Source organism: Macaca thibetana, chromosome 3, assembly GCF_024542745.1.
Source record: "Macaca thibetana thibetana isolate TM-01 chromosome 3, ASM2454274v1, whole genome shotgun sequence".
In the NCBI taxonomy this organism is placed as follows: Eukaryota; Metazoa; Chordata; class Mammalia; order Primates; family Cercopithecidae; genus Macaca; species Macaca thibetana.
Genome location: NC_065580.1, coordinates 141112818 through 141134305, shown reverse-complemented (window position 1 = coordinate 141134305; position 21488 = coordinate 141112818). Strand labels below are relative to the sequence as shown.

Below are 21488 nucleotides of genomic sequence, written 5' to 3'. Positions count from 1 at the left end.
AGACACAGAGAGGACCTCCCGAATTTCTAGAGGGACCGCTACGGCCCCGCATGACTTTCCCGTGGGGAGGGGCTATGACGCACTTCCGGCTGCGCGGTCCGGAGGTGCGCGGTGCGGTTTCCCGGTGTCCGGAGCGGCTCTGATTCACGGTGAGCCTGCTGGTCGCGGGTTAGCTAGGCGGACAAGAAAGGGACGTTGGCTGAGTGGTTTGGGGAGGGAGAAGTGGATTTAGCAGCTGTGGCTTCCGAGGACCTCACCTAGACCGGTCCTAGCAGAGCTGTGGGGAGGAGCTCCCCGTCCCCGCCCAGCCCCAGCTGGTGGAGGCGCTGGCTCCCTGGAAAGCCTTTCTTCCACTTGGGGCTTTAACAAATGAAAGCTGGAAGAACAGATGTTCTGGAAGTTCTTTCGCGTTCCAGAATAGTTTTTTTGTGCGCTCCCTAAGCCAAGCAGTCTATCAGTCTGACCGTGGCTGCCTTTTTTCCCTTTCTGTGAACTGGAGGTCGGAACGCAAGGCTCATTGATGGGAATACGCCCAAGGGGTTGGAAACCTGTGGGAAGCCGAGCGTCATTAGAAGTCTTGGGTAGAATCCAGTCCAAGGAAAGAAATAGTCCCCTCGGGCTTTGTTCGGGCTAGAACGCACACACAGAATAGGGATCTGCTCAGATTTAGAAAAACATTCTTAAAGAACCATGTATAAATAAAGAGTATCAAGACAAAGTTGATTTGGGCTGGGCGCGGTTGCTCAAGCCTGTAATCCCAGCACTTTGGGAGGCCGAGGCTGGCGGATCACTTGAGGTCAGGAGTTCGAGACCAGCCTGGCCAAACCCCGTCCCCACTAAAAATACAAAAATTGGCTGTGTGTGGTGGCGCGCACCTGTAATTCCAGCTACTCGGGAGGCTAAGGCAGGAGAATCGCTTGAACCCAGTAGGCGGAGGTTGCAGTGAGCCGAGATCATGCCACTGCACTCCGGCCTGGGCGACAGAGCGACACTTGGTTCCCCCCCCCCCCCCAAAAAAAAGGAAAGTTGATTTGGTGGGTGAGGTACTTGGAAACCCACGAAATGTAAGGAACAGTTGAGCTGTGGCAAGGAAAAGAGTTAAGAGGCAAGACAATTGTTTTCAAGTATTGGAAGGCTGCTATGGAGAAAGTGAGTATTGGTTTTGGACCAACCTAGGATTTTTGAAATGATGCAGAATATGATTCAGGTTAAAGAAGAACTCGTGCGGCCGGGCACGGTGACTCATGCCTGTAATCCCAGCACTTTGGGAGGCTGAGGCAGGCGGATCACCTGAGGTCGGGAGTTCAAGACCAGCCTGACCAACATGGAGAAACCCCGTCTACCAAAAATACAAAATTAGCCGGGCGTGGTGGCACATGCCTGTAATCCCAGCTATTAGGGAGGCTGAGGCAGGAGAATCGCTTGAACCTGGGAGGCAGAGGTTGCGGTGAGCCGAGATCGCGCCATTGCACTCCAGCCTGGGCAACAAGAGTGAAACTCCATCTCAAAAAAAAAAAGAAGAAGAACTTGTAACAATTTGTGGAATTCTGTGGCTCAAGAATTATCTAATTTGCCTGCCTAGGGATTTTCTTTGTTTTTGGTTTTGTTTTTTTTTTGAGATGGAGCCTCGCTCTGTCTCCCAGGCTGGAGTGCAGTGGCGCCATCTCTGCTCACTGCAAGCTCCGCCTCCCGGGTTCACGCAGTTCTCCTCCCTCATCCCTCAGCCTCCCAAGTAGCTGGGACTACAGGCCCTTGCCACAACGCCCGGCTAATTTTTTGTATTTTTTAGTAGAGACGGGGTTTCACCATGTTAGCCAGGATGGTCTCGATCTCCTGACCTCGTGATCCACCCGCCTCAGCCTCCCAAAGTGCTGGGATTACAGGCGTGAGCCACCGTGCCCGGCCGCCTAGGGATTTTCAGGTACGGGCTGAGTGTGAAACATTTTAGCACAAGTTGTAAGTGCTGTTCTGCTTTTAGAATCTATGGTAATTTGATTTTTTTTTACACCTCATCTTGTTACAGAATGGACTTGGGGCCCTTTCATAAGGGCATATAAGCTTTGGGAGATTGGCCTAAAGGAGGAGGGAAAATGGACACAGAACAAGGGCCTTCTGTTTATGATAGACCATGAAATTTTGCTTGATGGGCTTCTTGAGATAAACAGTCTAGATAGCTTTTAAAAAGTCACTGTGATTGTAGACAATGTGAGTTAGTAATGAAGCGTCTGATTTCTAGCCTCATGCTTTATTTTTTAAGAGACAAGGTATTCCTTTGTCACCCAGGCTGGAGCACAGTGTCACAACCCTGCAGCCCCGAACTCTTGAGCTCAAGTTATACCTCAGCCTGGGCAACAAAGCAAGACTTCGTTTCTACAAATAAATAAATAAATATTTTTAATTAGCCAGATGTGGTGACACACACCTGTAGTCCTGGCTACTTCGGAGGCTGAGGCAAGAGGATTGCTTGAGGCCAGGTGTTCAAGGCTGCAGTGAGCTATCATGGCACGACTACACTCCAACCTGGGCAACAAAGCAAGACCCTGCCTCTGTAATTTAAAAACAATAAAATAAAGACCCAGTGAAGTGGTTCACACCTGTAAACCCAGAACTTTGGGAGACCAAGGCAGGAAGATGGCTTGAGACCAGGAGTTCGAGGCGTCCATGAGCTGTGTTTGCACCACTGCACTCCAGTCTAGGCAACAGACCAAGACACTGTCTCTAAAAAAGAAATATTTTAAATTTTTAAAAAATGTGAAAGAGGAGTCAAGGGATGACCCCAGGTTTTTCGGTCTGAGTAAAAAGAACAATGAGAGTTGCCATTATCTGAGATGAGCAGCTTTTGAGGGAGAGATGGGAATTCGGTTTTGGACATGTTAAGCTTGAGATGTCTTACTGGACATCCAGGTGGTAATGGCAAGTGGATAGTTGGTTGTATGAGTCTGGAGGTCAGAAGGGATATCTAAGTTGGAGGTACAGTTTGGGCAGTTGTGAGTATATAATTGGTAATTACAACCATGCAACTAGTGAAATCACCAAGGAGAGAGTGCAGGAAGGAGGAAGGGCACCTGGCCCTCTACTCATTTGTAGTCTTTATGCGTTGTGCATTTGAGTTGTGTGCACCGCAAAACTGATGTGCCACTGGGTGTGGTAGCTCACACGTGTAATCCCAGCACTTTGGGAGACTGAGGTGGGCAGATCACTTGAGGTCAGGAGTTCAAGACCAGCCTGGTGAACATGGTGAAACCCCATCTCTACTAAAAATACAAAAATTAGCCGGGCGTGGTGGCACGCACCTGTAATCCCAGTTACTCAGCAGGCTGAGGCATGAGAATCGCTTGAACTCGGGAGGCAGAGGTTGCAGTGAGCTGAGATCATGCCACTGCACTCCACCCTGGGTGACGGAGCAAGACTCCATCTCAAAAAAAAAATAAAACCACAAAATTGATGAGCCTAGAATAGATCGCTTAGCTAATGAGCTTACCCAGCCAACTGCCCAGCAGCAATGTCCAAGGAAACTTTTTTTTCTGTAATTTGCAGAGGCAGTCATGTGATCCAGTGGCATCTGTGAATTTGGATTCACCGAGTTTTCAGAGTGTATCCCACATGAATGCTACGTTACCACATGACGCTCCCTGTGTGATGCCAGCAGGTGCTGCATGACTCCCTGCTGACTTGCCATGTTTCACAGGCCAGATCACAGAAGCTGAACAGCCCAAACACAGGTTTCTTTCCTGGTCTTAGGGTGCCCTCCTCTGGATAGAGTATGAAATTTTCTAACAGTTATGTAAAGTTAATCTACCACTGAGGAGATCTCCTCCGTTGTCCAGATTGGAGTGTAGTGACATGATCTTGGCTCACTACAACCTCCACCTCCCAGGTTCAAGTGATTCCCTGCCTCAGCCTCCCAAGTAGCTGGGATTACAGGTGCCCACCACCACTCCCAACTAATTTTTGTATTTTTAGTAGAGACAGTAACTTGTAATTTTATGGTAACTGTATTTTCTTCTTTTTTTCTTTTTTTGAGACGGAGTTTCACTCTTGTTGCCCAGGCTGGAATGCAATGATGCGATCTCGGCTCACAGCAACCTCCGCCTCCCAGGTTCAAGTGAATCTCCTGCGTCAGCCTGCCAATTAGCTGAGATTACAGGCATGAACCACCATGCCTGGCTAATTTTGTATTTTTAGGAGAGACGGGGTTTCTCCATGTTGGTCAGGCTGGTCTTGAACTCCCGACCTCAGGTGATCCGCCTGCCTCAGCCTCCCAAAGTGCTGGGATTACAGGCATGAGCCACCGCGCCCGGCCCGGTAACTATATTTTCTTAGGTTTAACATGTGGCCCTAAAGAACCAGAAACCGAAAGGAACCAATATTCCTACCCCACAGAGTCCCATCTTTAGTAAGGCTGTTTCTGGAGTTTACATGATGACCAAGGTACTATGCATGGCCCCAGTTTACCACGTTGGCCAGGCTAGTCTCAACTCCTGGCCTCAAGTGATCTGCTTGCCTTGGTCTCCGGAAGTGCTGGGATTAAGGCCGTTAGCCACCACACCTGGCCACTCCTTTTAAATATTCTAAAGAATGCTCTCCAGTGCAGCTACCTCATTATTTCTTGTTTATTTTAGCCTTTGGTGCTCCAGCCTTTGTTTTAGGAGGTGAGATGGCGTTGCACCTCCCCTGGCTCAATTTTTAAGTATTTCTAAATTTGGGCACTCCAGTGGTATATGCTGGCTACATACAGACTTATTTGACCAAAGAATCCTTTATTCAAGTTATTGGTTATAATACTTTTGTTGTTGTTTTTTGTTTTGTTTTGTTTTGTTTTGTTTTTGAGACGGAGTCTCGCTCTGTTGCCCAGGCTGGAGTGCAGTGGCGCCATCTCAGCTCACTGCAACCTCTGCCTCCGGGGTTCACACTATTCTCATGTCTCAGCCTCCCGAGTAGCTGGGATCACAGGCGCCCGCCACTGTGCCCAGCTAATTTTTGTATTTTTAGTAGAGACGGGGTTTCACCATGTTGGTCAGGTTGGTCTTGAACTCCTGACTTCAGGTGATCCACCCGCCTCGGCCTCCCAAAGTGCTGGGATTACAGGCGTGAGTCACCACGCCCGGCCTTAGTTATAGTGCTTTTGAACACATTTTGGGAAATAATTCTGATGCATTTTTTTCCGTGCCTTACAGTTTCCCTTTTCATGCTTTGGGTTGCTTCCTGATGTCTTAATTCCACTGCTAAATACTCCACCAACAATGGTTTTTTTTATTTTAATTTTTTAATTTTTTAAAGACTAATCAAAGCCTTAATTTCATAAATATGAACCGTGTTTACAGAATGTTAGCACTAAAGTTAACACATCCGTGTTAGCCAGGATGGTCTCGATCTCCTGACCTCGTGATCCGCCTGCCTCAGCCTCCTAAAGTGCTGGGATTATAGGCGTGAGCCACCGTGCTGGGCTTTTTTTTTTTTTTTGAGACGGAGTCTCGCTCTGTCACCCAGGCTGGAGTGCAGTGGTGCGATCTCCGCTCACTGCAAGCTCTGCTGCCACCCGGGTTAATGCCATTCTCCTGCCTCAGCCTCCCTAGAAGCTGGGACTACAGGCGCCCGCCACCACGCCCAGCTAATTTTTTTGTATTTTCAGTAGAGACAGAGTTTTGCCGTGTTCGCCAGGATGGTCTCGATCTCCTGACTTCGTGATCCGCCCACCTTGGCCTCCCAAAGTGCTGGCATTACAGGCGTGAGCCACCGCGCCTGGCCTCAGCCGACTTTTAATATTTTTAAAGTGCTGTCAAGCCAGATCCATGGAGATTGTCATGTGTTTGAAATTAGCATAATTGGTTGTTTTGGGGTGGTTTGTTTTTTTTTTTGTTCTTTGATTTTGATTTTGTTTTTGTTTTTTGAGACAGGGTCTTGCTCTGTCACCCAGGCTGGAGTTCAATAGTGCAATCACAGCTGCAGGTCACTGCAGCCTCAACCTCCTGAGCTTAAGTGATCCTCCCACCTCAGCCTCCTGAGTAGCTGGGACCACAGGTTTGTGCCACCACACCTGGCTAATCTTTGTATTTTTTGTGGAGACGGGGTTTCACCATGTTGGCCAGGCTGGTCTCAAACTCCTGACCTCAAGTGATCCACCCACCTCAGCCTCTCAAAGTTCTGGGATTACAGATGTGAGCCACTGCACCTGGCACTCGGTTTGTTTTGTTTTTATTTTTTGAGACAGAGTCTTGCTCTGTCACCCAGGCTGGAGTGCAGTGGCAAGATCTCGGCTCATTGCAACCTCTGCCTCTCATGTTCAAGCAATTCTCATACCTCAGCCTCCCAAATAGCTGGGATTACAAGTGTGTGCCACCATGCCTGGCCAATTTTTGTATTTAGTGGAGACAGGATTTCACCATGTTGGCCAGGGTGGTCTCGAGTCCAGGCCCGCCTCGGACTCCCAAGAGTGCTGAGATTACAGGCATGAGCCACTGTGCCCGACCTCAGTTATTTTTAATGTACTAGTTAATTACACCCTTTGAGCATGACCCAGGTCATACTGACAGGCCCAGTCATTTGACTAGTGAGTTTTCCTTTTTTTTTTTGAGACGGAGTTTCACTCTTGTTGCCCAGGCTAGAGTGCAGTGGCGCAATCTCCGCTCACTGCAAGCTCCGCTTCCAGGGTTCACACATTCTCTTGCCTCAGCCTCCCGAGTAGCTGGGACCACAGGTGCCCACCACCACGCCTGGCTAATTTTTTGTATTTTTAGTAGAGATGGGGTTTCACCATGTTAGCCCGGATGGTGTCGATCTCTTGACTTCATGATCCCCCTGCCTCGGCCTCCCGAAGTGCTGGGATTACAGGGGTGAGCCACCGTGCCTGGCCTTGACTAGTGAATTTTCATTGCTCAAGCTGAATGTCTTAGGTTTAAACAGATGGCATCTAGCCAGTAGATAGCTTGATAAAATCCCAGAAACTATAATATCTATAATGGTGAAATTCTGAACTAGTTTTGGAGCAAAGTTAATTTTAAAATTGTGCCACATTGCACTTTTTAGGAGAGTGGAGACCACTGAAATCAAAGTAGGATATCCTGAACCAATTGCAGAAAGACTTTTTTTTTAGAGATGGAATCTCACTCTGTTGCCCAGGCTGGAATGCAGTGGCACGATCTCTGCTCACTGCAAACTCTGCCACCAGGGTTCAAGCAATTCTCCTGTCTCAGCCTCCCAAGTAGCTGGGATTACAGGCGTCCACCACCATGCCTGGCTAATTTTGTATTTTTAGTAGAGACAGGGTTTCACCATGTTGGCCAGGCTGGTCTCAAACACCTGACCTCAGGTGATCCACCCGCCTCGGCCTCCCAGAGTGCTAGAATTATAGGCATGAGCCACTGTACCCAGCTCATTCCAGAAAGATTTTGAGCAGTTGTTTTTATATGGTAGTTTTATGGTGGACATAATTTCCACAATTTATTGTGCTAAAGGTATGGCTGTAAAGACCCAAAAACACTTCAGTTTGATTATTTTATGGTAACTATATTTTCTTAGGTTTAACGTGTGACCCTAAAGAACTGGAAACCCAAAGGAACCAATATTCCTGCCCCACAGAGTCCCATCTTTAGTGAGGCTGTTTCTGGAGTTTATATGATGACCAAGGTACTAGGCATGGCCCCAGTTCTGGGCCCTAGGCCTCCACAGGAGCAGGTGGGGCCTCTGATGGTAAAAGTCGAGGAGAAAGAAGAGAAAGGCAAGTGCCTTCCTAGCCTGGAGATGTTCCGCCAGCGGTTCAGGCAGTTTGGGTACCATGACACCCCCGGGCCCCGAGAGGCCCTGAGCCAGCTCCGGGTGCTCTGCTGTGAGTGGCTGAGGCCCGAGATCCACACCAAGGAGCAGATTCTGGAGCTACTGGTGCTGGAGCAGTTCCTGACCATCCTGCCCCAGGAGCTCCAGGCGTGGGTGCAGGAACACTGCCCGGAGAGCGCTGAAGAGGCTGTCACTCTCCTCGAAGATCTGGAGCGGGAACTGGATGAGCCAGGACACCAGGTAGGCGGGAAGACCTTTGTTATTCTAGGAGATTGGGAGCCAAACATTCTAGGCAGGAACAAGGGTTTGTCCATACAGTAAGCTTCGCTGAATGGAAATTTCTACTGAATTAGACCTTGTTTCCTCCTATATTTCTCTGTCATCCAAAACTAACTTTTAGCCTTGGGAATGGAACAGGATGGGTGTTTTCCTTTTCTCTTTCCTAGAGGTTCTGTATAGCTCTCCTGGGATTTTCATTCTTGTTCTTAAAGTGAGCCATGCACAAACCCAGCCATTCCTAATTGTCTTTAGGTCTCAACTCCTCCAAATGAACAGAAGCCGGTATGGGAGAAGATATCCTCCTCGGGAACCGCAAAGGAATCCCCGAGCAGCGTGCAGCCACAGCCCTTGGAGACCAGTCACAAATACGAGTCTTGGGGGCCCCTGTACATCCAAGAGACTGGTGAGGAGCAGGAGTTCACTCAAGATCCGAGAAAGACCCGAGGTGAGGACCAGCCGTTAGACTCCTGTTCAGTGCCCCGGGCCTCTGTGGTTGGAGAAGCAGAATAATTTGTAATTCTTTGTTGTGAGGTGATTTCATAGATTGACTTGATTGGTTGGGCTGACTGGGTGGACATAGTCCCCTTTCCTCCCCCAAGTAAGCCTGTCTTCACCTGGGCCCTAGCATGGGGATGGGTCACTCTTAAAGGATCAGTTTCTCTTTGAAGTTTCGGTATTACAAATAATTTTTTTTAAAGGGTCGATTGAAGTGAGTTTAATAAAGAAACTGTTAACAGAGGTGTAGACAGTTCGAATGAACCAGTAAGGAATAGTGTTGCACCCGACAACAGTGAAAAGCTGTTACTCCCTGTGAGCCTAAAGGGACGGGCAGAGGCGGGGCCTTGTTACCAGAACCAGGTAAGACCTATAGTCTTGGAGGAGAGGGTCACTCGATAGAAGTTGTGGCTGCAGGCCCTGCCGTGGGGTGAGGAGAAAACGGAATAAATACCCCAACTGCACCCTCCTCCTGCCCTTAAATCTCCTGCTTTTGTTCCCCAATGGCAAACCCAGTTGGCAGCCAGAGGGCAGGAAAGACAAGACAGTGCGGCCCTTAGGGTCAGCTTACTGGGGCACAGGCGGGGGCAGAGAATGGATCTGGGAAGGGCAAATGGAAAATAATCGGCAGCCTCCTTTCTGAAGCTATGGAAAGAGATGGGGCGTTTTTCACACGTCAAAGATACATTAGGTGACTACTCCTGAGCTCAAATCTCCATATATTATGGTTTATAGAATAATCTCAGGCCATAAATGGTCATCCCCTGTCGGGGTGTTTTTGTGTGTTTTTCTGAGACAGGGATTCCATCTGTCACCCAGGCTGGACGGCAGCCTCAATCTCTGGGGCTCAAGTGATCCTCCCGCCTCAGCCTCCCAAGTAGCTGGGACCACCGTGTCTGGCTAACTTTATATGTTTTTTTTGTAGAGACAGGGTCTCACTATGTTGCCCAGGCTGGCCCTATGTTATTTTGTTATTTTATGGTTTCTACTCTTAAGTACCTTCATTTACCTGAAGGATTAGAACTAAATTTTTCAAACAAGAGTTAATGTTTAATTATATGTTTGCAAAAATATGGCATGTTATTCCAAATCCTAATAGTTTCAAACCAGGACTTTGCTTACGTGTTGGTGGTGTAGGCCACTATTTATGTGTGTGGTGTGATTTCATGACAAGAGTCCATGGCCCTCAGAAATCTCCCTCCGTGCTTGCTGTGTCTGAAACGTGAAACTCCCTCGTGGAAATAGAGTTTTGAGCCGAGTTAAAAATCACATTTTCTAGGAAAAGTAAAAAATTAAACTCTTAACTAAATTCTTCACAGTTTATGGTGAACACAGTAGACCTCTCCAGGCAATTGGGGTCTCCCCAGAGTTGCCACAGTAATTAGAGATAAAAATAGCCAGAGACCTATCTGGTCAGTTTTATTTTCCATATCTCTTGGTGTAGCCCCTTGGCAGTATTACACAAAGAAGAGGGGTGGAGTGGAAGGATTATCAGAGCCAGGAACAGGCTTGGGTTTTAGTACCCAGATGGGACAGAAGACAAAGCTGCTGGGCCCTCCTAAGGAAAGGGAAGTTGACTCTGAAAGCTTTAGAAAGCATAAAGTCTTTATTTTTTTTTTTGAGATGGAGTCTGCCTCTGTCTCCAGGCTGGAGTGCAGTGATGCAATCTCAGCTCAGTGCAACCTCTGCCTCCCAGGTTCAAGAGATTCTTCTGCCTCAGCCTGCCAAGTAGCTGGAACTACAGGCACGTACCACCACGCGCCCAGCTCTTTTTTTTTTTTTTTTTTTTTTGAGACGGAGTCTCGCTCTGTCGCCCAGGCTGGAGTGCAGTGGCCGGATCTCAGCTCACTGCAAGCTCCGCCGCCCGGGTTCACGCCATTCTTCTGCCTCAGCCTCCCAAGTAGCTGGGACTACAGGCGCCTGCCACCTCGCCCGGCTAGTTTTTTGTATTTTTTAGTAGAGACGGGGTTTCACCATGTTAGCCAGTATGGTCTCGATCTCCTAACCTTGTGATCCACCTGTCTCGGCCTCCCAAAGTGCTGGGATTACAGGCTTGAGCCACCGCGCCCAGTCTTTTTTTTTTTTTTTAAACAGAGTTTCGCTCTTGTTGCCCAGGCTGGAATACGGTGGCGCCATCTTGGCCCACTGGAACCTCCACCTTCTGGTTTCAAGTGATTCTCCTGCCTCAGCCTCCTGAGTAGCTGGGATTACAGGCGCCCGCCACCATGCTCAGCGAATTTTTGTATTTTTAGTAGAGATGGGTTTCACATTGGCCAGACTGGTCTCGAACTCCTGACCTCATGATCCGCCCTTCTCGGTCTCCCAAAGTGCTGGGATTACAGGCATGAGCTACCGCGCCCAACCAAGAAATTGTTAATAAAAACACAAACAGGCACCTTTGATAAAAACAAAATAGAATTTCTAAAAGTGAAAACTGTAGTCATTGAAATTAAGAATGCAGTGGCTGTTTTAAATAATCAAGGACATGATTAGCAAACAGAGGTAGATGTGAGGAAGTCATCTGAAATACTGCTTAGAAAGATGAAGGTGGCAGGCATTGGACATCAGTATGGGATCAGATGAGGATGTCCAGCGTATGTTTAATAGCTGTTCCAGAGGAGGAGGACAGAGTTGGAGAGGACAGACATGGTGGCTCACACCAGTCATCCCAGCACTTTGGAAGGCTAGGCTGGCAGATCTCTTGGGGCCAGGAGTTCAAGACCAGACTGGCCAACATAGTGAAACCCTGCCTCTACTAAAAATAAAAAAATTGACTGGGCATGGTGGCACTTGCCTGGAATCCCAGCTATTCAGGAGGCTGAGACATGAGAATCACTTAAACCTGGGAGGCAGAGGTTGCAGTGAGCGGAGATCATGCCACTGCATTCCAGCCTGGGCAACAGAGCTAGACCCTGTCTCCAAAAAAAAAAAAAAAAAGAGTCAGGAAGAGAGACTAGTGACCAAGAGAAAATGCTAAGTTGTCCAGAGTGATGAAATATATAAATCCTAAGATTCAGGAAACAATCCCAAGTAAGATAAATAAAATATAGATAATGAGTAAAACTGCAGAATGTCTAAATTTATAGAATGTCTTAAAAGTAGGCTGGGCGCAGTGGCTCACGCCTGTAATCCCAACACTTTGGGAGGCCGAGGTGGGCGGATCACGAAGTCAGGAGATCAAGATGATCCTGGCCAACATGGTGAAACCCCGTCTCTACTAAAAATACAAAAATTAGCTGGTCATGGTGGCATGCACCAGTAGTCCCAGCTACTCGGGAGGCTGAGGCAGGAGAATCACTTGAAGCCAGGAGGCGGAGGTTGCAGTGAGCCGAGATCGCGCCATTGCACTCCAGCCTGGTGACAGAGCGAGGCTCCATCTCAAAAAAAAAAAAAAAACAATAACCCAGACTGGCTGGACATGGTGGCTCACACCTGTAATCCCAACACTTTCGGAGACTGATGCAGGAGGATCACCTGAGGTCAGGAGTTCGAGACCAGCCTGGCCAACATAGAGAAACCCCATATCAGCTGGGCATGGTGGCACGCGCCTGTAGTCCCAGCTACTCCGGAGGCTGAGGCGGGGGGAATTGCTTGAACCTGGGAGGCGGAGGTTGCAGTAAGTCAAGATCGCGTCACTGCACTCTGGCCTGGTGCGACAGAGTAAGACCCCATCAAAAAGAAAAAGAAAAAAAAACATCCCTACTAAAAATACAAAAATTAGTTGAGCGTGTTGGCGCACGCCTGTAGTCCCAGCTACTTGGGAGGCTGAGGCAGGAAAATCACCTGAACCCAGGAGGTAGAGGTTGTGGTGGAGGCAGTGACCCAAGATTGCGCCACTGCACTTCAGCCTGGGCGACAGAGTGAGACCCCGTCTCAAAAGTAACCAAGACATAAAAGACAGATTACCACCTCAAAGGAATGCTGATTAGACTAATTGCAAACTACCCAGCAGTAACAGTGCAGCCTGGAAGACAATGACATAAATAGTCCTGGTAAATTCTTTTTTAATTTTTGCCTCATTCAGCTGTTTTTTAAAATGTTAACTTTTGGCTGGGCATGGTGGCTCACACCTGTAATCCCTGCACTTTGGGAGGCCAAGGCAGATGGATCACTTGAGGCCAGGAGTTCGATACCAGCCTGAGCAACATGGTAAAACCCCATCTGTACAAAAAATACAAAAATTAGCCAGGTGTGGTGACTAGTGCCTGGGGTCCCAGCTACTTGGGAGGCTGAGGCAGGAGGATCATTTGAGCCTGGGAGGTGGAAGTTGCAGTGAGCTAAGATCATGCCACTGTACTCCCACCTGGGCAACAGAGCCAGACCCTGTCTCAAAACAAAACAAAAATAAAGTTTTATGAAGTTACTTCTTTCCCACACATGTAGTCCATGGCTGTGCAGTGACTCGAAGAGAAGTCTGCGTGTAGGCAAGCGATTGCTAATTATGGAGAGTGAAAAGGACTTTAGCTGCTGAAGCTCTGACCCCCAGCAGATGGGGAGGAGAGAGTGAGCCTGGAAGCAGCTGATAGTCACTGTCAGCAAAGGAAGGAGACAGACAGCTGGGCAGAGAGAGAGAAGCTGTCAGGGCAGTTCCTAGGGAAGGGGAAAGGGCTTTGGAGGAAGGTAGCTTGCTGACAGGCTTCCGTACCCTCAGAGGACTAACAGTTCTCAAAGGGGGCCCATTTTTCAGAGGGAATTTCTCTTACTCCCCTTTTCCCTGATGTGGATGACCAGGTGGACTTTGAAGAGGTGTGACTGCCTGGTGAGGTGTTCTAAAAAGATAAACTGGTTCCATCTGGTTTCAAACAGTGAGTGCCACTTTATAACTAAATTACAAGACGTAGCCAGTGTGAGTGAAATGATGAGGTTAAGCCCTCCTGGAGATCACGCACTTTCGTTCCGATTGATACGGATCTGGGGCTGGAATGATTGTAAATGGTCAGAATGTCCTGATTGCTTTTATGTTCAATTGCTGTGGGAACATGGGTTTTTGTGAGTTTGCCACTCAGCCTCTTCCTTAATTGTCCTTGTCATTTTCCTTAACTCTGGCCCTGCAGCAATCAATTTTTTTTAATTAAAAAAAAAATTTTTTTTTTTTTTAATTAAAAAAGGCCGAGCGTGGTGGCTCATGCCTGTAATTCCAACACTTTGGGAGGCCGAGGCGGGTGGATCACCTGAGGTCAGGAGTTCTAGACCAGCCTGACTATGGTCTAGAACATGGAGAAACCCTGTCTCTACTAAAAATACAAAATAAGCCAGGCGTGGTGGCACATGCCTATACTCCCAGCTAGTCAGGAGGCTGAGGCAGGAGAGTCGCTTGAACCTGGGAGGTGGAGGTTGTGGTGAGCCAAGATTGCACCATTGCACTCCAACCTAGACAACAGGAGCAAAACTCCGTCTCAAAAAAAAAACAAAAAAAAAAGCTGGGTGCGGTGGCTCACGTCTGTAATCCAGCAGGTGGATCACCTGATGTCAGGAGTTTGACACCAGCCTGGCCAACATGGTGAACCCCATCTCTGTTAAAAATACAAAAATTAGCTGGGCTAATTTTTGGTGCTAGGTGCTTCTGGTCCCAGCTATTCAGGAGGCTGAGTCAGGAGAATCACTTGAACCCAGGCGCGGAGGCTGCGGTGAGCCAACATAACACCACTGCACTCCAGCCTGGGCAACAGAAATAAATAAATACATATTTTTTAAAAGATAGGGTCTCACTTTGTTGCCCAGGCTGGCACAATCATGGCTCACTGCCGCCTTGACCCACTGCAACCTTGACTTTCCAGGCTTAAGTGATCTCACCTTAGTATCCCAAGTAGCTGGAACCACAGGGGCACACCATGCCTGCCTAATTTTTTTATTTTTACTTTTTGTGGAAATAGGGTCTCCTTATGTTGCCCCAGCTGGTCTTGAACTCCCAGATTCAAGCCATCCTCCCACCTCAGCTCCCAAAGTGCTGGGATTACAGGCGTAAGCTCCTGTGCCCGGCTACCACTTTCCTATGTCCTGCATTTTGCCTTCTGTATGTGAAGTTGTTTTTCTGGCAGAAAAAGCCATGTTCTCTTCACATCCTAATGCTTCGGGTGGGGGCTTGTGTGAAAGTGTGGTATGGAGGCCGGGCCTGGTGGCTGACGCCTGTAATCCCAGCACTTTGGGAGGCTGAGGTGGGCGGATCATAAGGTCAGGAGATCAAGACCATCCTGGCCAACATGTCGAAACCCCATCTATACTAAAAAAAAAATACAAAAAATAGTGGGTGTGGTGGCATGTGCCTGTAATTCCAGCTACTCTGGAGGCTGAGGCAGGAGAATCGCTTGAATCAGGGAGTTGGAGATTGCAGTGAGCCAAGGTCGCCTGCATTCCCGCCTGCTGACAGTGAGACTCCGTCTCAAATAAAGAAGTGCAGCATTGTAAACTAGATTGGATGCTGATTTACTTGTATCTGTGCGCTATCATGAGCTCTATTTAGTCACCCTTCAGTATCTGTCAGTCTCACCTGATGGTTCTATTTCTCTGGTAAACAGTTTCTTCCTCAGAACAAGAAACAACTGAAGTATCCTTAATCTGCTTATTGTTTCAGATTGCAGATTGAGTACCCAGCATGAGGAATCAGCAGATGAGCAGAAAGGTTCTGAAGCAGATGGGCTCAAAGGGGATATAATTTCTGTGATTATCGCCAATAAACCTGAGGCCAGGTTAGAGAGGCAGTGCGTAAAACTTGAAAATGAAAAAGGAGCAAAACCCCCTCTTCAAGAGTCAGGCTCCAAGAAAGGTAGAGAATCGGTTCCTACTAAACCTACCCCAGGAGAGAGACGTTATATATGTGCTGAGTGTGGCAAAGCCTTTAGTAATAGCTCAAATCTCACCAAACACCGGAGAACACACACTGGGGAGAAACCTTACGTGTGCACCAAGTGTGGGAAAGCTTTCAGCCACAGCTCAAACCTCACCCTCCACTACAGAACACACTTGGTGGACCGGCCCTACGACTGTAAGTGTGGAAAAGCCTTTGGGCAGAGCTCAGACCTTCTTAAACATCAGAGAATGCACACCGAGGAGGCGCCGTATCAGTGCAAAGATTGTGGCAAGGCTTTCAGTGGGAAAGGCAGCCTCATTCGTCACTATCGGATCCACACTGGGGAGAAGCCTTATCAGTGTAACGAATGTGGGAAGAGCTTCAGTCAGCACGCGGGCCTCAGCTCCCACCAGAGACTTCACACCGGAGAGAAGCCATATAAGTGTAAGGAGTGTGGGAAAGCCTTCAACCACAGCTCCAACTTCAATAAACACCACAGAATCCACACTGGGGAAAAGCCCTACTGGTGTCATCACTGTGGAAAGACCTTCTGTAGCAAGTCCAATCTTTCCAAACATCAGCGAGTCCACACTGGAGAGGGAGAAGCACTGTAACTGCCACGTGCGCTCGTGTTGTCGTGGTTGTTTTAAACTTCAGCATCTGAACACCAGGAAGAAGTCTTGTCGTTGCAGCAGCATTGATTCCGGTGATAGAGTTTGTGTCACTCAACATCGGGATGCCTAAGGAGTGAGAGCTCCACAGCAACACGACAGGCAGGAGGTCCTCAGAAGGTGTCAGGAGGTTCCACGCTCGCCAGTTCACTGGAGCCAGAGTCCCTTCCCCACACTTAGGGTCCCAGTAAACCATGCCAGCATTACCTTTTGCATAGTTAAACTGATGTGTATCCAGTCTAGTTAAGGAAGAAACATTAAGACTTTAATTTTTAACATATATTCAAGAATTTTAATTTGTAAAGAATTGAGCCACATTGAACACAATTGAATGAGATTCAGAATAAACTTATCTTGTAATGCCTCAGGACTGTTATAACAAATGATGTGTTGGTTATTGAATACTTACAGATGGAGAAAACTATTCCTACTGGTTTCGCTTTTAGAAAATTTGGATTTGGGGTCAGGCACAGTGACTCATGCCTGTAATCCCAGCACTTTGGAAGGCTGAGGCAGTCGGATCACCTGAGGTCAGGAGTTCGAGACCAGCCTGGCCAAAATGGCAAAACACTGTCTCTACTAAAGATACAATTAGCTGGGCATGATGGCAGGTGCCTGTAGTCCAAGCTACTTGGGAGGCTGAGGTGGGAGAGTCGCTCGAACCCGGGAGGCAGAGGTTGCAGTGAGCCGACATTGCGCCACTGCACTCCAGCCTGGGTGACAGAGCGAGACTCCGTCTCAAAAAAAAAAGTAAAGTGAATGCTTTCACTAGATAATAACTGCATACCAAGAGCCAGGGGCCATGTTGAACCATCCCAGCACAGCTGTTGTGGATGGGTTTGTGGCAGACAACCATTAACGGCCACAACTCATCTGTTTTTTACAGAAGCCATACAGAAGGAGTGTCTTTTGCATCTTTGAGGCAGTAATAATCACTTCAGTTCCATTCAGGGTGTGGTATTCTTTTTTTTTTTTTGAGATGGAGTTTCGCTCTTGTCCAGGCTGGAGTGCAATGGCGTGATCTTGGCTCACCGCAACCTCTGCCTCCCAGGTTCAAGCGATTCTCCTGCCTCAGCCTTCCTAGTAGCTGGGATTACAGGCATGTGCCACCATGCCCAGCTAATTTTGTATTTTTAGTAGAGACGGGGTTTCTCCATGTTGGTCAGGCTGGTCTCGAACTCCCGACCTCAGCTGATCCACTTGCCTCAGCCTCTGAGTGCTGGGATTACAGGCGTGAGCCACCGCGCCTGGCCAGGGTGTGGTACTTCTTTCTTGCCACTTTGATTGGCTGGGGAAGGGCAGGGTGTGCAGGAGTTTCCACTTGACCCTTTTTCCTATGACCTACCTGTGCTACAGGTTAAGTAACCAATGTGCTGGGCATCTATCCCCCTGCTAAACATATCCCAATTATTTTCTCAGGGACATGGCCATAGGGTAAGTCTGTCCCCACTGGGCCCACTGAGATGGATTTGGGCCAGGACTCCATTTATCAGCTGACCTCTGTCTGGAGGGCAATGGTAAGTTTTAGATTTGTGTCATCTTAGATCCTATATCAAAAAGCCTCAAAAGGCCTGGGCATTCTGTTTTCCTAATACATTAGTGAACAGCCACAGGTCCTTTGGAGAAATATTTATTGTATATACTTGTGGTACAGTTGGAAGGTCTTCAAAAAAATCCAAACTCCCCTTGAGTTGATGGATTCCGAATCTCAGAACTGGCTCAGATCTGGAAAGTAGCGGAAGGATTGCAATTTCCCATTGTTAACAGCTGGTATCAGCCTTCTCATCCACTCTTGGGATTTTTTTGCTTATACAAATCAAAGCCTCACCCTGTTGGCTGAAAGTTTTTGCTAAGAACACCAAGGGTTATTAGTCAATGCCACAGATTCCTGTGGGTCAAGACACCCTAGTGGGCCAGGAGTGGCTCCTGCCTGTAATCCCAGCACTTTGGGAGGCTGATGCAGAAGGATTGTTTGAGCCCGGGAGTTGGAGACCAGCCTGGGCAACATAGTGAGATCCCATCTCTATTGTTTTTTTTAAATTCATATTTAAACAAAAATAAGGCCGGGTGTGGTGGCTTACGCCTCTAATCCCAGCACTTTGGGAGGCCAAGGCAGGCAGATGACGAGGTCAGGAGATCGAGACCATCCTGGCTCAGTGAAACCCCGTCTTTACTAAAAATACAAAAAAAAAAAAAAGAAAGAAAAATTAGCCAGGCGTGGTGGTGGGTGCCTGTAGTCTCAGCTACTCAGGAGGCTGAGGCAGGAGAATGGCATGAACCTGCGAGGTGGAGCTTGCAGTGAGCCGAGATCGCACCGCTGCACTCCAGCCTGGGTGACAGAGCAAGACTCCGTCTCAAAAAATAAATAATAACAGGCCGGGTGTGGTGGCTCACACCTGTAATCCCAGCACTTTGGGAGGCTGAGGCAGGTGGATCACCTGAAGTCAGGAGTTCAAGACCAGCCTGGCCAACATGGTGAAACCTTGTCTCTACTAAAAATACAAAAAATCAGCCGGGCGTGGTGGCAGGTGCCTGTAGTCCCATCTTCTTGGGAGGCTGAGGCAGGAGAATAGCATGAACCCAGGAGGCGGAGCTTGCGGTGAGCTGAGATTGTGCCACTACACTCCAGCCTGGACGACAGAGCAAGACTCCGTCTCAAAAAGAAAAAAAAAATACAAAAATTAGCCGGGTGTGGTGGCATGCGCCTGTAGTCCCAGCTACTCAGGAGGCTGAGGCAGGAAAATTGCTTGAACCCGGGAGGCAGAGGTTGCAGTGAGCCGAGACTGCGCCATTGCACTCCAGCCTGGGTGACAAAGCGAAACTCCATCTCAAAAAAAAATCACCCTAGTTGCCACTCTGGCCTTGTTGCCCATCATGGTAATTGCGTCCACTTTACCTGTGAGAGCTCAGTGCCACTGCCTGGCCTCTGCTGACCAGTCATCCTATTAACAACAGGGAACTCTGTTCTGTGGCAGAATCTCCTACTGTTAACCCTGCTGAGGCAGCTGTCACTGAACAATCCCGGTGTTGCCCTCAGTTCATCCTTTATTGTCTGAGTGAATGGGAAGCTATTTAGGCCCTCTGAGATAACATAGGTGTTTGGTTCTCAGGACTCATGTAAGAAATTCATTTTAACACACACTGAGTCTGCTGACACCCTTTCTCTGCTCATCATTTCAGCAACTCTACTTCATTTACTGTAGGCCATCATTCCTCACCAAGTATTGGATTGTGTTTTTTTTTTTCTTTTCATAGACGGAGTCTCATTATATTGCCTAGCCTAGTTCTGAACTCCTGGGCTCAAGCAGTCCTCCCATCTCAGCTTCTTGAGTAGCTGAAACTACAGATGTGTGCCACCACGCCCAGCTAATTTTTTTTTGTAGAGACTGGGTCTCACTGTGTTGCCAGGGTGGTCTGGAACTCCTGAATTCAAGCAGTTCTCCTACCTCAGCCTCCCAGAGTGTTGACACTACAGGCGTGAGCCACTGCACCCAGCTGATGATTTAATACATGAAAACCACTTGGAAAAGAGCCAGGCAATGCTGACACAGAGTATATGCCATGTATCAGCTGCTGCTACCATCACTTGCAAATCCCATCTCCTCTATAACCTCAACTCTGAAAACCTCTGAAAACAGTATCTTTCCACTCCAGCTTTACTGAACCTGCCCAGGGCTTGATGCTGGTTAGATGGAGAAGGATGAGGAGTATAATCAAAGAAAACTTACAAAATTTTGACCCTGACAGGTTTACAGAAATTTTAAGAGAGGGCAATAAATGGGAAAGTGAGATCTGGTTTGAAACATACTATGAAACTGTAGAAAGTCCAGTAGTAACTGCTCTGCAGTCCACTGGAGACCCACGACTGAGGCTTGGGAGAGCCATCAGGACAACATGGGCAGATTTTTTCTTCTTCTTTGAGACAGAGTCTCGCTCTGTTGCCCAGGCTGGAGTGCAGTGGCCTGATCTCAGCTCCCTGCAGCCTCCACCTCCTGGGTTCAAGTGATTCTCCTGCCTCAGCATCCCGAGTAGCTGGGATTACAGGCACATGCCACCAAGCCTGGCTAATTTTTGTATTTTTAGTAGAGACGGTTTCACCATGTTGGCCAGGCTGGTCTCGAACTCCTGACCTCATGATCCACCCACCTTGGTCTCCCAAAGTGCTGGGATTACAGCCTTGAGAACACAGGCAGATTTAAAACTTATTTGCATAGGCTGGGCGTAGTGGCACATGCCTGTAATCCCAGCACTTTGGGAGGCTGAGGCAGGCAGATCATGAGGTCAGGAGTTTGAGACCAGCCTGGCCAACATGGTGAAACCCTGTATCTACTAAAAATACAAAAATTAGCTGGGCGTGGTGGTGGGCGCCTATAATCTCAGCTACTAGGGAGGCTGAGGTTGCAGTAAGCCAAGATTGCTCAACTGCACTCCAGCCTGGGCAAGAGCAAGACTCTTGTCTCAAAAAAAAAAAAAAAAAAAAAAAAAAGATAATCTATAAAGTAATTTTATTTTATTTTTGAGACCGTCTTGCTCTGTCATCATGTGGTGGTGCAATCACAGGGGCTCACTGCAGCCTCAACTTCTGGGCTCAAGCAATCCTCTTAACCTCAGCCTCCCGAGTAGCTGGGACCGCAAGTGTGCACCACCACACCCAGCTAATTTTTTTTGGAGACGGAGTCTCACTCTGTCGCCCAGACTGGAGTACAATGGTGCGATCTCGTGTGTAAGTGATTCTCCTCCCTCAGTCTCCTAAGCAGCTGGGATTACAGGCACGCGCCACCACACCCAGCTGATTTTTTGTTTGCTTGCTTTTAGGAGATGGCGTTTCACCATGTTGGTCAGGCTGGTCTCAAACTCCTGACCTTGTGACCTGCCCACCTTAGCCTCCCAAAGTGCTAGGATTACAAGTGTGAGCCACGGCACCCAGCCCTAATTTTTTAAAAATTTTGTTGTAGAGATAGGGTCTTGCCACATTGCCTAGGCTGGTCTGAGGAGATTCTACTGCCTTGGCCTCCCAAAGTATTGGGATTATAAGCATAAGCCACTGCACCTAGCCTATAAAGAAATTTTAGTGTTGGGCACAGTGGCTCACGCCTATAATCCCAGCACTTTGGGAGGCTGAGGCCGGCAGATTGCTAGAGCTCAGTTTAAGACCAGCCTGGGCAACATGGTGAAACCCCATCTCTACTAAAAATACAAAAGTTAGCTGGGGCATGGTGGCGCACACCTGTAGTCCCAGCTACTCTGGAGACTGAGGCACAAGAATTGCTTGAACCTGGGAGGCAGAGGCAGCAGTGAGCCAAGATGGCGCCACTGCATTCTAGCCTGGGCAACAGAGCGAGACACTGCCTCAAACAAAAAAAGAAAAATTTAAGTCAACTTTCAGATTCCATTTATAGTCACCAACATGTCTTTTTTTTTTTGAGATGGAGTTTCGCTTTTGTTGCCCAGGCTGGAGTTCAGTGGCGCGATCTCAGCTTACT

General features: G+C 48.1%; 1 protein-coding gene across 2 annotated transcripts; it reads left to right on the top strand.

Annotated features, from left to right (window-relative positions):
- The first annotated feature begins 94 nt into the window (after positions 1-94).
- On the top strand, positions 95-16358 carry ZSCAN21 (zinc finger and SCAN domain containing 21). 2 transcript variants are annotated; one of them, XM_050784055.1, is made up of 4 exons: positions 95-149; positions 7519-8013; positions 8305-8497; positions 15119-16358. In XM_050784055.1, the coding sequence occupies exons 2-4, from the start codon at positions 7615-7617 to the stop codon at positions 15946-15948; spliced, it is 1422 nt and encodes a 473-aa protein (XP_050640012.1). In that variant the 5' UTR covers positions 95-149; positions 7519-7614; the 3' UTR covers positions 15949-16358. The 2 variants fall into 2 exon arrangements, with proteins under 2 accessions (XP_050640012.1, XP_050640013.1); XM_050784056.1 differs by lacking the exon at positions 95-149 and adding an exon at positions 4108-4305.
- The last annotated feature ends 5130 nt before the right edge of the window (positions 16359-21488 follow it).

Coding starts and splice junctions, on each gene's coding strand:
- ZSCAN21 (XM_050784055.1), top strand. CDS start 7,615: ATGATGACCAAGGTACTAGGCATGGCCCCAGTTCTGGGCCCTAGGCCT. Junction 8,014..8,304: donor TGGATGAGCCAGGACACCAG/GTAGGCGGGAAG, acceptor AATTGTCTTTAG/GTCTCAACTCCTCCAAATGA. Junction 8,498..15,118: donor AGATCCGAGAAAGACCCGAG/GTGAGGACCAGC, acceptor TTATTGTTTCAG/ATTGCAGATTGAGTACCCAG.